Source organism: Camponotus floridanus, unplaced genomic scaffold (genome assembly GCF_003227725.1).
Source record: "Camponotus floridanus strain SB8 unplaced genomic scaffold, Cflo_v7.5 scaffold27, whole genome shotgun sequence".
In the NCBI taxonomy this organism is placed as follows: Eukaryota; Metazoa; Arthropoda; class Insecta; order Hymenoptera; family Formicidae; genus Camponotus; species Camponotus floridanus.
In genome coordinates, this window is record NW_020229403.1 from 1,679,803 (window position 1) to 1,696,174 (window position 16,372).

General features: G+C 38.1%; 1 protein-coding gene across 5 annotated transcripts in view; it reads right to left on the reverse strand.

The window, feature by feature from the left end:
- Window positions 1-301: 301 nt before the first annotated feature.
- LOC105252280 (LIM/homeobox protein Lhx5) overlaps window positions 302-16,372 on the reverse strand; it is a 39,329-nt gene continuing 23,258 nt past the window's right edge. For 3 of the 5 annotated variants that reach the window (XM_025409521.1, XM_025409520.1, XM_025409519.1), the window contains 6 exons: window positions 12,507-12,739; window positions 8,301-8,528; window positions 5,580-5,821; window positions 4,103-4,388; window positions 3,305-3,493; window positions 302-1,440 (listed from right to left, as the gene is read on the reverse strand). In XM_025409521.1, coding sequence (XP_025265306.1) covers window positions 1,301-1,440; window positions 3,305-3,493; window positions 4,103-4,388; window positions 5,580-5,821; window positions 8,301-8,528; window positions 12,507-12,739 — 1,318 coding nt within the window. In that variant the 3' untranslated portion in view covers window positions 302-1,300. The remainder of the gene's footprint in view (window positions 1,441-3,304; window positions 3,494-4,102; window positions 4,389-5,579; window positions 5,822-8,300; window positions 8,529-12,506; window positions 12,740-16,372) is intronic. The other 2 variants (XM_025409523.1, XM_025409522.1) reach the window with 2 other exon arrangements.

The following is a 16,372-nucleotide window of genomic DNA, read 5'->3' on the forward strand; positions in this document are numbered from 1 at the left end:
AATTTGTAAGATATTTTTGTAAAGACCAATCACCAATTACTTACAAAAATAGTACGAAATTAAACTTGTAATTTAAAAACTTAATTTTTTAAATTTAAATGTGTAATTCAATTTAAGATTTTAATTTAATTCGATGGTCCTTAGAAAAATGACATGTTACATTTTCATTAAAAAAATCAAATATGTAATTATTCTATTCTATTCTATATCTTTTTTTGACATTGCGACATCATTCATCCAGTTGAAGAGAAATATCACACGGTGGTCAGAAGGAAGTGAAATGCACAGCACAGCATACGGAAATACGAGGTGGTTTATTATAATAATATTTATAATCGTTATGCGTCGCGGCGGCGCATCTCTTTCTCGATCTGTCTTACTCGGTGTATTGTGTGTTGTGTCACGATACACATATTTTATTTCCGGTGTGTCGTTTAATGAGTAAGTCCAGCGCAAATCGGCTCGCGCGCATTTCAGCAAAGAGAGAGGACAGAGAGTGTTTCTGTGTGTCTTTTTTTCTTGCGTGTGTATTTACATCAATCTCGCCGCCTTACAGATACAAAAAAAATTACACGTTTCCTATTTATATTTATACTTTAATGATAATATTAGTACAGCAGTGTTCCAAATGTCTGTGTGTGTCTGTGTATACGCGAGCGCGTGTGACGTTGCATGTCATATGTGTGTCTAGCGATTCACGTTTTTTATCAGGTGTACAACAGCAGTTATCTACAGGGTGTTTCCAAAATAACGTCAAAAATAATCAACAGGGAGGGTACAATATTACACGATAGGGACCTTCGAATTTTATACACAATAATAATATAATAATTAATAATAATAATAATAATAATATTAATAATAATAAAAATAGAGTAACATCGACGTTGCGGCGCCGAGATGCGTAATAATAAAGCTAATAGCGTCGACTGCACAATAACCGTGAATCAAGGCGCTCAGACAAACGCGCGTGTCTGTATCTTACAGAAAGGAAGAGTCGACGAGTGAGAAAGATCGATAGTGTCTCGATTGAGTCAATCGCAAAAGAGAAAGAGGAGACAACAAAGAAGACGACAGAAAGAAAAAAAAAAAAGAATAGAAAGAAAGGAAAAGCAGCGGAGCGCCGAGCCTTCCGTCGCCCTCGGACGCGAAATCGCGTTTCGCCGCCGCCGCCGCCGTCGCCCCCTCTCGCGCTCCCCGCTCTCTCAGCGGCGATCTCGCGATTCCATTCGCTTTTTTAGGCGTGCGGGCGGAATTATTATTATTATTATTATAAGGGACACGTTAATTAAAACTCGTACTACCAGGCCAGCCCTTCGCTTTGCATCTGGTGCGGCTCCAGGAATCCGCCGGCCGCGACCCCGCCACCGCCGCCGCCGCCGCCGCCTCCTGGCCCGCCGCTGCCGTTCCCGCCGCCGCTCGGATTACCCTGCGCACCACCTGGGAACAAGCGAACGCATACGGCGTCGATGCCAATTAAGATTTAAATCCCACAACGCGACGCGATGCGATGCGACCCAACGGGTCAGCCTAGCGGCCGGAAGTCCCGCGAAAGTCGGCGAGACAATCCGCCGCCGGCGGGTTATAAATATTAATATACGATCTCGCGCGCGATAAAAATGTGTTACGTTTAATATTTCTTACATAAATTCAACCACTTTTCTGACAGCATAATTGCTCGACTCTCTTTTTCGACCTTATTTATTGCAAATTTGTAACATTCCTCGTACAAAGGCAGTGAAGACGGAAAAACTTGGTCAGCCATAAAATTCGAGTTTCACTATCTTCGAGTTTCACATATACATACACATATAATATCATTATATTTGAAAAATAATACATGTATGTGTATATGTTATGTATATTATGATATGTGTTATATATTTTTTACTTATAAAATGTGGCATTAAATATACATGTATGTTGAAAGATTCATTATAGAAGGGCATATTCTCAATTTCAATAGAAGTTACAATAACACAACATCAAAATCAGGAATTAATATTTTGCAAATCTAGAAATATATATGTATTTCTACCTTTTTAAAAATGTATGGAAATTGTATTTCTACCTTTTTAAAAATGCATGGAAATTGTATTTCTATAAAATTCGAATTTAAAAATTTTTTCTCATTATAAAGTGGCGATTTTGGATTACGCTCTTTTGATAAAACCTTCATCATGTACTCATGTGTATCTATGTATATTTTACTCATTAAAATATTTAATGCTACATTTTTATGAATAAGAAATACTGTAAAAATATCACTATCCTTTAAACTAAAAACTTTCCAAACTCGAATTTGAGCTCACAGAAGCCACGTTAAACATCTCACCTTATAAATATGATAGTTATTAATGCCATTATCGCGCTAACTATATTTTCTTTAACATTATTTAATGATATATGTGATTTGATTGATACGTCAGTGACAGCGGATAAGGCATGAATGTATGAAGATCTGACGCAAGTTGGAAAATGTAGTTTTAAAATTGGACATATCGCAAAAGGTCACGCTGTGATTGTCGGATCTCAATTATCCGTATGACGGGTTTCGAAGGAAATGACATTCACACTGCCGTACTTTGTTGCAGAAAATTCTACTTAGATAGAAGTCCCTCGCACGCGTATCCTTCGTGCACGAAATAACATCGCGACTGTGTGAATAATAGCGCGATGCAATATAATAAAAATGATACCGTGTGCGAAAGGTTAACAGCAACGTGTAATTTTCGTTTCAACGTGAAACGTTGAATGGCGTGAAACAGTTTCGATTCGATACCGCGAGACTAAAGCGTTTCTAATTAACACGACACGGCATGTTCGATCTAACAAAGATGTGCATAATAAATCGTCACGAATAATCGTCACGAAATGGCGTTGCGAATATTACAATCTTTCTTTTCCGACAATAAATTTGTTCAAAATTACAAAAAGTTAGGTTGTTCGGAGTTGAGAAAAATAATTAAAATGTTAACGTATGTTAACATAAAAATTGCATATAGAAAGAGCAAATATATATATCATATTTAGGTATATTTAGAAAAATTACGATTGACATTTAAAAATAGATACTTGTAGAATATTAGTCTGTAAGAATATTTCAATTTTCTTAAAGCGATTTGCGAATTAATGGCCGCATCGCCATCCGGCATCACGAAAATAACGCTAATATATCGGTGCGAGAGCGCAAATATAAAGTTCGCTCGCGGGCAGGCACGGCACGATTGAGGTAGATCGGCGATCGCGATTCGGTCGGTTTTTCGGTGGTAATGGCTTTGGCGGGGATATTTCCCTCTCTTACCTGAAGGTGCCAGGAACTCTCCGGGACTGCCGCCGGTGGGTGCAGGGGGCCCCTGTCCGGGGGGCCCCGTGAGAAATTCCGGAGGGCCGCCCCCCGCGCCCGGAGGTGGATACTCCCCTGCCACCGCCACTGCCGCTGCCATGCCCGCTAAACTGGCCGGGTCCAGGCCTGTCAGAAACAGATTACGTACTGCTCTCAGAGAGGATCGTATCCGCCCGGCCATCTCCGAAACCGGCTGTCATAATTATCGCGGGGGCCTACCTACTTGATTCGAGGTTTATTATAATTACGCGAGATTTTCTGGGACTAGACTCTCGGGCTCCGGTTTTCGGCGTAGATCGGCCGTTTTTGCTCCAAGTGGATCTTTCGAGGCAAACGGAGGGCGGTTTCTCGCAATTTTTTGTAATATCAAAATAAAAAGCAAGATTCTAGAAAAAATTTTAATGCACGACATGATATAAAAAATAAGGTCGAAATCACTGATGGTTTTTGTTTGAAACACTTGTTTGCGACATCGTTATCTTATACCGTGTTCAATATTTTCGGAGCTCTCGCGATTTTTTATTTGTTTCCAATGCAAAAGGGATTTATTCGAATTTATTCTTAAGTATAATATAATAGAAAGAAAATATGCTAGCAAGAATAAGTGAAAAGTCGAGTTGTTCTGTGGCTAAAACGATCGCCTGTTAATCGATAGACATAGGTCGATTCCGTGCTATTCCCGCAAGTTGCATTTCAGAGTAGGACTTATATTATTCTTCTGTGATGTAAATAAATCAAAGGAAAAGAGAGACTTACCTGGATTTCCCGTTCCGGCGAAATGCGGTCCGTGCGGATGCGGGGGCGGATGAGCACCGAAGAACTCGTGATGAAAGGCCACCGGACCGCCATAGCCGAATTCAAATTTGTCCGGGCCGAAGTACGGAAAACCTGGCGGCGGGCCATCCTCGCCACCGAGAGCACCCGGATTTAGGTTCAGCGGGAAGCCACGCATCTTGCGCGAACCTCCGAAGAAGGGGTTCCTGCCCATCGACGTCAGCTGCTTCAGCCTGCGCTCCTTACTTCTCTTGTTCTGGAACCAGACCTAGAAGCAGCAAGCGGACAGACCGGCCGCTGAATTTAATCGCTGAATTATTTAACGACGGTCGGTCTCTTCTCTTTTCCCCGTCATCTTTCAATTTTCGCATATTTATCTTGTAATTATGAATCTTGCTCAAATAGATATTAAAATACTACACAGTACATTTTCTTAAAATTTTAAAGTATTCGTTCTCTTTTTCTTCTTTCTATGTTGTTGTTACTGCTATATAAACTATAAATATTCTCTTTTCGATTATATTGTAGACACCCAGTATATTTTAAACTATTTTATTTTATTCTTTTCTTTGTATTCTAGGACCCACAAAACCATGACAAACAATTTTTTATCGGCGATAAACTGCAATTTTACCGGTGGCATTGTCGCGAAATTATTTCGCGGTAAATAATATGATGTCACTATGCCAAGCAAATTATTCTCTGGCAAATGATTTGTCGACGCATTTTTTTTTCTTGTTGGTAGCGGATAACATTTTTTTAGCATAGCTTCACTTTTAAACATAATTTAGACGACGGCTGTCATAAAAGCATCATATTTTCTTCGTGCTGATAATAAAAATCATCATAATAAATATTTTTTAATATCACATTTTCCGTTTCGATATTAGTAATGATAAATATTATAAAGATAAACTATATAGTATTTATAAAAATTAACAAATTAAGAATCATGCAAACAGTAACACAACAAAATATTTAATAATAAACAATATAAATTAAGGAAAAATTAAATTATTAAATTAAGTTATTTTATTATAAGAATTATATTAATATTTATTATATAATTATTATTCTCTTTTATATATATATTCTGAGAATAATAAGACCATAGTTCTGTTTTAAAAGTATTTGTTTCAATATTGATTCTTTCTACAAAAATAAAAAGAATTGAAAATTCTACAAACGACACACTTATATATTTAATAACAAATATTATAAAATAAATTGAGAAGAGAGAAGAGCACGAGTCATCATTTATACTCTCATTCTCAAATTAATTCTAGCGAAATTTCAACAAAATTTTCACTCGAGACTTAGTACTATGAGATTTAGTTAAAATTGACTGCAATCATTATACATATAAAATTTAGAGCAAAAATGATGACTTAAAAAGAAGCAACCGACTTTTTCACCACACAAATTACGAACGTGATGCGAGAGAGAAACTTTCTCTTACCTGTATGACTCTCATGGGCAGACCGGTCTCCTTCGCCAACTGTTCCCTGATGTGTCTGGTAGGCTTCGGAGTCGACGAGAAGGCCGTCTTCAGGATCTCCAATTGTTTCGCCTTTATGGTGGTCCGCGGGCCACGTCGCTTCGAGCCGGCCCCGCCGTCGCCGCTGCCACCGCCGGCGCCGCCATCCGGGCTCTTGTTCTCCGTTTGGCTGTCCCTCGTCTCGGGATCGCCATCCAGGGAACCTTCAACCGATCAAAGCCGAGCTGCCACATCACTATCGTATAATCATCGTCACCACCTGAGACTTATAAAATTCGCCGAATCGCTACGACAAGCGCCAGCAAAGTTAGCCCCATTGCGAGAAAAGCTTGTATCTGTCGCGATAGCGAGTTTCGCAGACATGCCTATCGATTTTAAACACAATGGTAATTCTCAAAGAGATGAAGATATAACATTTCTGAGAGTAACTCTGTTCGCTTTCTGTTTCGTGAAACTCTTGAACCCAGTTGCATACTACACACACATATGTATACATAACTAGAATTTACAAATATGAAACATCGCAATTTGTTTTCTAGATTATAATATTTTAATTATTCATTAAACATAGATAAAGCAACCAAACTGATTTTTTTATTAGAAAGGCGCAATCTTGATATTTGTACGCTTGTCATATATATAAAATTTTATTTTTGCGAAATAATCTTAAGTAGAAATAAAATATTAAAACTTTGCTAAATTTAAAGAAATCATTTTCTTCTATATTCTTAAATCCTAGCTTCTTAATAACTGCTAAGCTATTTATATAATTTACACAATTTACAGTGATAAAAACATGTCGACCTCTGATGGGAAAAAAGATTGACACAATATTTTCAACGTTACACCACATTCGTTATACTCGGTCTATAGCGATGGGATAGTCGGTTTCTTAATCCTAAACTATGCGTATCCGCTGACGCGTGACTCGCCGGTAATCCAGAAATAACTTGTCATCCTGAGCCACGAGTCATCATTACATTACGGGAGTTTCTAAGTAACGCCCGTCAAGTTGCGATTGCCTGTACAGCAATACTGAAGCTATTTCAAAAAAACGCATTTTCGATCAGGAAATTTATCGTATATATAAGCGCATACACCGGGTGTCTTACGCGAATGTTAAAGGTCAAAAAATGATGGCAATGTTTCAATATCAAGGTAGCAAATTTTGACGTTGAAAGATATTCAAATTTAGTAACGAGATAAATATCACCGCTAACTTTTCCTGTGAATTTTATCTTACATACAATTTCTCGATTTATTTAATTTGTATGAATGTAAATTAAAAATTAAAATCATTAAATACCTAGAGGAAATAATGGAAATTTTAACAAATTGCGACGAATAATTTCCGTTAAACGTTGAGGGACAATCGTTTGGTAAATTCACTGAAGTGATCACAGCTGAGAGGCTGAGAGCGCGGTAGGTCTGGGACACCCCGTGTATCCCGGTATCTTCATCGGCCGGATCGAGGTAACAACAATCGAAGCCAATCCCCCGGAAGCGATGCGAAACCCCCATCGGATTATCGTGGCTGCTGCCGCGCGCGCTGAAAGCCGTACCCCGCATACGCGTGCACACACGCACATGCATATATAAGTATCTCGACTCTCCATAGTAATCTATACACACGTACATATGATGTATAACGAGTAGGTAGGTCTTAACCACGGGACAAAGAAAATGTTTGGACAGTGTCACACTGCACAACGAGAGGCCACCCTTCGTGAAGACACCCGCTCCCTCCCTCTTTCAAACGAAATGCTTGTGTTGCGCGTATAATGTATAGGAGACCCACGCGAGGAGGGTTAGCCTAGGCGATGTATATAGCTAGGACCGATTGTTATATGCGCGATAAAAGAGCAGGAGCCATATAATAGCTCGATGGCTTCTCCCGCGTCGTCCCTGGTGACGTCGCGATGCCGCGAATTCGTACCCGCGAGATTGTGGGGTGACGTGGTAATGCGTGGCTCCGAGGGTGGTTCGATTGAGTCGATTGCTCTTGATCGAGTTTCGAGGACTTGCGGAAAAACTTACGAGTTTTAGTTCACTTGCCGATATGTATACATATGTGTGTACGATGTACACGTGAAATATCGAGATGACAGCTTAGATATTTCACGCGTGTGTCCTTCACGTTTTGACTATTTGACTTTCATAATCCTTTGTGTTACTCTTTTATGACATTTATCTTTCAACCTTTACGTTTTAGATAACAAAGATGTTTTTTATTCTGTTCAAAGGCAGTTGCTGCATAAAATTATCATAAAAAAAATATCTATCTTAACGTTAAAATATTATGTTTATAATATATCGTTTATACAAAAAAGCGATTAAAAGGATTAAAGACAATTTTCTCAACTATTGAAAAAAAAATCTTTTTATTATATCACGTAAAAAATCCGTGCATTTAAAGAAAAACAATATTTAATACAAAATTTTTTCAAACATGTTTCACTTGTAAGAGATAATGAATTTAATTTAGATGAATCATTTTTTTAATTTGAAAGGAAGGATTTAATTTAGCACGATACTAAATTTTTTTCACGTAAAGGTTATAAAACTAGTATTTTTACGTCAAAAAATAACTTTCAATAAATATTTCTTTTAAAAAAAATTGCACGGATTGTTTTGTTTCATCATCGTAGTTATGATATCTTTTGTAAACAAGTCAAAACTTACCTTGATCCTCGGAATCCTCCTGCTTGCAGGGATCGCTCCCGAGAGGTAGCTCGCCACCATGGCCGACAGTCTGGTCGCCGGGACCACCTGAGCCAATGTTATGGGGTCCCAGATGAGCGCCGCGAACGGTCGGCTCGTGATGATGATGATGAGCACTACCGTCCTCGTCCTCGTCTTCCGATCCTGAGCCCATCAGCGAGTCTCCGCCTGCCGACAGGTTGGACGGTTCTGCTCGTGAACGACGCGAGACACCGACCTTTTTAATAACATTGACGAACGAATCGCCGATTTTTGGAAACAACCGCGATCAATTCCATATGCACAAATTATTACTATTCGCTTTTGCACAGAAGAGAAACGGAAACCTGATCGATAAAGTATCTTGTGCAATAATAACGAAAATATATCTAATTATTATTATAATCAAATTAACAAAATTGGAAACTAATTTTTTTTCGTGACATGAATAAGAAAATTTTATTTGCAATTTTACTTAATAATCGAAAGTTATTTCCGTTTCTGTGTAATTGCGAAGGGTTATTCTTTTCAAAATCAGCGATTCCATTTTTCAGTAAACATGCAAATATAGATTAGTCGTTGTATATATGAGTATATTATAGTTATGTTTTAATGTAAAAACAGCTCAATTCGCAGTTTTTAATCGGCATTCAATTGTATTTTTTCGCTTAAAAGAAGAGAGATTACGTTTGCCGACGGCAGGGACTCTACTATACGAGATATATATAAAGAAGAATCGATTTTTTTCGGTATGTAATCGATGTTGAGATTTATTACGTAGCATAATTAAAAATAAAAAAGTTTCTTCTAACAATAAATAAAAGTTTGTGTATATTAATGCAATTATTTTACAATTTATCAAATAATTTTTTTCTTAAGAGAAAAATATATGATTATTATAATAACTGAAAACAAATATTCGAAAACTTTAAATGCACAAACAATTCCATTTTCTTAGCATTAGGTTTAATTGATATATATAGTTACTTTAATTGTAAAATACTGCGAGCGACCAGTAGTGTTTTTAAGAATCGGCTACTGGTACCTTTCGCATTTAATAGCGGTGTTTCGCTCGAAATGTTTTCAACGTAGCGCAATATATTTTACGACGGGAACCGCCGAAAAAATGGCGATAGGTGTCTCCGGATATTAATCGTCTTTACGAACATAATTATCGTGCTCTCAGGGCTCGCGCCGCCGAGAGAGAGAAGGATGGCCGCGGATTCGACAACCGACAAATGGCCGAGCGGATGGCAGAGATTAATGTTGAAAAAGTGTCGAGCATCAAGACGGTCATGTCGTTTAATCATCGGCCCGAAATCATTCTGAAAGCTCGCGTCAACATTCTGCCCCCAGTTGCGCATCAAATTCGTTCTCCACGCGATAAAGATTTCGAGCGGTACCTCATACTTGCTTTCATTGTTCCCTCCAGTTATCCATAATCAGTATTTAAAAAACATGCTAGTAAAAATAATTAATATAACAAAAGACAATAGAGAAGAGATACGACATGAATTTGCGCAATTTCTGGCTCTAACTAAAAATCCGCACAGCTAAAATAAAATAAAATTCTATTCTTTCTATTCGTATCTATTCTCTATTGTCTTTCACTATATCAATTATGTTTACCAGCATGTTTTTTAAATACCGATTATTTTTTTATCATTCTAAATTTTTATTTTATTTTGTTTGTATGATCTTTCTTGTCACTCCTCGTTAATTATGATATCGCGCGTGCTGCTTTATTCTTATTTTATTTTATATTATTTATGTTTGATTACATGCTTATTTATGTTTGATTACAGTTCATTTTGTTCCATCTTTTTGTTATTTTGTTATAATGGCTAATCCCTTTCCGTGAAATCTCTCCATGTCGTTCCCGTCAGAAAATCATGAAATCCTTCGGCGAAGGCATCGTTTCGAGGTGACACTTGACGCGGCTTACGGATCCGCTCCTGGATCCGCAGGTATGCGCCCCAGGGTCCCTTACGCCCCCCCGACGCCAACACATCGACGACGATGACGACGGTACGCAACGCGAAACTCATCGACGACGAGTCGGCGGGCCAAATCGGCCGCGGCTGAAGCGTAAATCATTTTCGTGGCGCTCTCTCGCGCTCGCGTTGGCTGTCCCACGACATTGTCTCACGTACGGCGAACACAACGCGGCGCATCGAGGCCCTGAGAGAAAAAGGCGATGGAGCGAGGAGAGAGAAGAAACGGGTTGTCGGGGCGTTTTGCGGTTTCGGCGTCGGCAACGGAGCGACAAAAGGTTCGCCCCCTGCCTAACGACCTTTCGGTTTTCGTTTCACGGCTTATATACGAGTGAGGCCCTCGTGAAACCGAGCCGGCTCGCCGTCTCTCTCGCTCCTTCTCGCTCCTTCTCTCTCCTTCTATCTCTCTTTTCGACCGGTGGTTCACGGTGGCATACGCGCCTAGCTGTTTTCACAGCTTGCCGCTTTCTCTCCCTCGCTCTCTTTCTCTCTCAGGGTAGAAACCCCCGTGAAAACCTGCCCGCTCCCCTCTATCCATCGATCCACCGGTCCTCTTTTTTTTTTTTTTTTAGACTGATCCTGACTCCGTGAAATCTGTGGCGGCGTGCGCGTTGAACTGTGACCCCCTCGACCTCGCCGCTCGAAAAAATAAATCCAGTGAAATTTTCAAGCACATCGGATCTTGCCTTTGTTCGTAAGAATGCGTGAATTTAATGGGATATTCAACTTTTTCATTTTAATATCACAAGTAATGAAAATATCGATATTTTTAATAATTTCGGTTTGCACTTTTTTCACTTAAAACAAGTGCCTTAACATGAATATATATTTTTAACGCCAATGTTTCTTTTGTTTCGACGGCATCGAAACGTCATAAAAGCATCGGCAGTCTTTTGATTCCCCGGTCAAAGAGCATCGAAATCGAGATAGGCTGCTTCTTCGGGACTTTGACATCGGCGGCGGCTAGCGCGATAATTTATGACGACCCCTCTCTTTCTCGCGATGGATAAAATTATTTATCGGCAGCGAGAACGGAAACGACAGAGGTGATCGTAAAATGCGCCCGAGATCGGGCGCGAGAAACCCCGAGGGGAGCGTGCGAGGAGGTGCTGTCGCGATAATACGCCCTTCTCCTCGTTTTCTCTGGACAGCAACGGCGCCGCGTTCCGGTGACAGCCGCGCGAAGATCGATATAATGGAAGGCGATTGTGCGTTGACTTTGTTTGCGCGCCGAGCCGAACCGAGCGTGTGCTAAATGCGATTTCGCGCGAATTTTCGTGCCGCGATCGATCGGCCGCGTGCCGCTGACAGCCACGTGCCACGTCGAAATCGTGGCGTAGCAACTCGCGCGATGTATTCAGGCCGACCCGTTTGAAAGACCGAAACTTAATCTTTAAATATAATCAAAAGATTAATTTAGAGAGACAGAGAGAGAGAGAGAGAGAGAGAGATTTGCCCTTTTTGTAATATCTCAATTTTATATATTTTTATCATATTCTATTAACAGATGAAAAAAAGAAATTTTATTAATTTACACAATATTCGGCATCAATTAAAGTAAATTAATCATGGCTTTTATAATTTTTTATAGTCTTTTTAACTATCACAATTTTTGTGAAAATATATTAAGTTTTATATTAAAATATAGATTAAATGTCCACGTTTCCGACAGAAATTCAGAAATTATTTATTTGTGTATAATCATAAACAAGCTAAATATTTCTCGAATATTACAATCGTGTCATTGATGATTGACGATCAGAAACAGCACTAGTCTCGATATCGATTGGCAACAGAAAAGATAAACACAGAGAGATTGCATGGAAATTCTCTAGATGTAATAAGTTTCTTTTGAATTTAAATCCCGGGACAAATCGATTTGTAAATAAAGTGGACAATGTGTACAAATGAACCATGATACTTTTAAGTTTTACCTCTTCTTCATGAATTTAATTTACTTTTTATATTTCGATTGCAGAGTTAATTATTAACTTTATTATTATTAATAAAAAAATAAACTTAATTATACATATTTTAATTTAATCTCTTAACACTCGTAATATAAATTTAAAATTTTAATTGTATGTTATCGCGATATTTATAAATAGATAAGATAACAATGAATCGAGCTGATTTTGTTGTTACGTGAGATAATCGGAAAAAATATCGAAAGAGGGTGATTTAAGCGACTCACCGTGATGACCGTGCACGTGATGCGTGTCCGGCAGCGGTTTGCCCGACAGGTAGTCCTGCTTGCAGACAAACTTGTTGTCGTCCAGGACATAGAGCTCCTCGCCGGTGCTCATCTGTTTCCGACACACTAGGCAGGTGAAGCAATTCAGGTGGAAAACTTTGTCTCTCGCTTTCCTCACGAGGTCCTGCGGGTTTATCCCTTGAAGGCAACCGCCGCACTTGGTACCGTATCGCCTAGAAGAATAATAATTCAGATTTATCGTTGGTGAGCCGATGAAAAGGAGTATAATGAGCGCGTGGGTGTCTAAAGTGCTCGTTCTTGCACTACAAAGAGGTGTAAATTTTTCTCTTGAGCAATCATTTTAAAAATTCTAATAAAAGATCTAAATATCATATATAAATACACCAAAAATATAAAATACGAAAATGTAGATAAAATCTCGTAAGCAAAAATATGCATCTCTCATCAAAAAATAAATAAATTATTATATCAACAACAATATTATGAATATTAACGAATTAATTAAATTGCAAATTTTAATTTACTATGTTAACAAGAATAGGCGTGCTTACAAAATTTCATAATTAATAGTGAGATCGAAACATCGTTTGTCATCGATGTCATTAGCTGTGAGTTCACATTACAACGGAATTTCCGTGAAGCAAATTTTAAACTAGCTAGACTATAATCCTATTTAATTTTCCAATTTCTTTGAGAGAGAGAGACTTATCAAAGTTTTAGCGAAACTTCAATAAAATTGCCAGGGAAAGTTGATATTAAATGTAGAAGGTACCATGAGAGGTTGATCATTAAATATACCTGATTTCGTGATTTTTCACATTTTTTTCGCGAAGGCGTATTACATCGCGCGACGTTGTAATTTCATCGTGGCACGTTAACGCGAACCCTTAATCATTAAACCGCAAGTATCGCCACACACTGTGTTATTATCACACGTACGACGCAGTTCTCGACTTTTTCCTGAGGATGCCATGGATCATATTTCGCACCTCGATAACAGACTTCCTTCGAAAAATGGCAAAACGCGTCCTTTCTTAATTTAATCCGCGAAATTCCGAAGCGATGTATCGAAGTTATTCTCATCTACGAAAATAATTGATGCCCACAACGCATTCAATGAACCCCCTGACTATCGGAGTTAATATTAGAGCAGTAATACTCATCGAATGTGAAAGTTACAAGTTCTATTTGTGACTCTGTCGGACCGCAAACGCCGATGAAAGAAATACGGCGCTTTTAAAGAGATGGCGGTTTAATGCTCCGATCCGGCATAAAGAGAGTCGAAGGCCCTACCGTGTCGTAAAAAACGCACCGCGCGTTCGTCCGATCTTTTTTCTTCCTCGTTGAATCGTTAAGCGCCTTGCTTTTTTTTCAGACGTCTCGCTGATCTCTCGTTAAACGTTTCTTCTATTTCGCCGTTATTGTGCCGTTGCGTCATATCGCGAACTTAAATCGTAAAGGTATTACAACCGCAACTACAAAAAAAAAGTTTTATATATAAGGAGAGGATTACGAAATTATATTATAAAGTGAACTATATTGCGAAATTATAGAATTAAATCGGAAAAGTATTCTAATAAGTAATAAAATCAAATAATTTTATAAAATACCACTGGAAATATGTTCTAAAATTGTGAAATTATATTGTATGAAGTTATATATAATATGTAATTATATACGATCATTGAATCTCTTGAAAGTTCAAATTATATAAAATTTAATTGTAAGATTAGAACGCAATATAATAAAATTAAATTAATAAAGGAACATAGACAATTCTCTTCCGGGTGGCGCGTGATAGTTCGTGAATCAAGGAGGAACAATCGTCAAGCCAATACATCTCTGTAACTGTATCATTACGATGGCAGAAGCTACACTCTTCTAACTGGCAATCCAGATTGATCTAACTATAGCAATCACGCAATTAATTATAGCAATTAGCCAAGACCCTTAGGACTGGCGTGTTCCGAAGAACGAATGTCTCAATCGATCCCTTTCCCGACATCGTTTCGCCAATAATAAACAAGTTAAATGGAGATGGCAGATCGGAGAGATCACGAAATCGGTCGCTTATTAGCAATTCGGTAGGGCAATATTTATCGACTTTTCGATACTTTATAATTTACATCGATAAAAATTTTAAGCAGCATAAGAAATAAGTATATTATTTTTCGAATATAAAAAAATGCGAAAACCTATTATAAATATTACACATTTTTTTCTCGATTTATTACTGCCACAATTTATTTCTTTGTCGTGTTATATTCTAATATTATTTGATTAAAAAATAAATTTCTATTATTATTTGATATCTTGATTCGAATAATCTTTTATGAGCTTTGAACAAATAATTAAATTTCAAAAATTATTTTTAGCGCATTTTTGGATTTTGTCGTTTCAAAAATGCATTGAAAATAATTAAAAAATATTTGTACGATTTATTTTTTAAATGTGATAAATATCTGAAATATCAATATATTGTGTATCAATATATTATATATGTCAACTCTCATACCAATATTTTTGATTATTTTTTTAAAGATAATATCTATTTATTACTTCTAAAAATAAAGCTTAAATCTTATTTTTAGTAATGCGTCATTGTTTCAATAATGTATTACTATCGCGCAATTAATCACAAAAAGTACAGAGCACTCGTAAAGCAATGGCAATAGAAAACACATGTCGACAAACCATGATTCGAACGCTACTTGAGAGTCATTGTTAGCCTAATTGTTCTCCGTGTACCTGATGGTGTGCGTATGCGTGCGTATCGACGTGCGTTTTAACGCACAATAAATCCCCGCGGAATCTTCTATTGACTGTCATACACCGTATCAAGCGACCCAATTCACCGGCGACTTTATTACCGTGGACGCCGACGGGAATGCAAGGTGTCTTGCCGCCGTCAAAGCAAAAATATACGCGACGATGAAATCTCGCACGGCTCCACATTTAACGGCGCTATCGTTTTAATCGATATTAACAAATTCATGAATCGCATGAATTGTTAAATCTCTGTAAACCGTCGTAATTGTTAACCGTTTAACGCACCGTTAATTCTCGGACGTACAGTTCAATTTTCGCCAATATTACAACGTACAACGTAATTTAAATCAACAAAGGTTTTTATATTGTGCGAATTAATTTGACAAGTATGGAGTATATGATAAAAATTTTAGTAAAATCGTATATACGTGACATTGGATGACTGATTTACCTTTAATGAAAGTTAAATAATTTAGCCAATAGACAGGAAAATGACGCAAATGACGAATTAAAATGCAAGCTAATCGAATTAATTATTAGAACGTTCCGCGAGTGATGATTGTGATAGTTAAATAAATACGTTTCATCGCATGCGTATCCTTTTTTTCGCGGAAAACTCATTCGATCTTAATGAATTTTCTCGCGATTCGTTTTAATATTAATTATCATCGCGTCGCCGCGTCTCGCGCAACCGGTAATTCGACACCGTCGTCATTTAACAGATGGATAGATCTCAAGCACGCGTGACGCCATTGATGGATCAATAATTATTCATCACTTTCGTCGCACCCTAAAGAACTAACGCAACGCGCAGCTTCTTTCTGGCCTACGTACCCGTTTTGCATACCGCGAGAGCGTTTCCCACCGCAGCCTTTACCACCTCTGAAATACTTTACGTCCCGCGGTTGATGTGCACTCGCGAAAAAAGGAGAAAGAGAAAAAGAGAAAAAAGAGAAAGAGAGAGGAAAAGAGAGAGAGAGAAAGTCGTAGACGGAAAACGCGTCGTGTATCTCAAAGAGGCAGCTCTCTCTTTCTCCTGTCTAGGTGGAGCCCGGTCCCTCGCACACCGTCGGTGA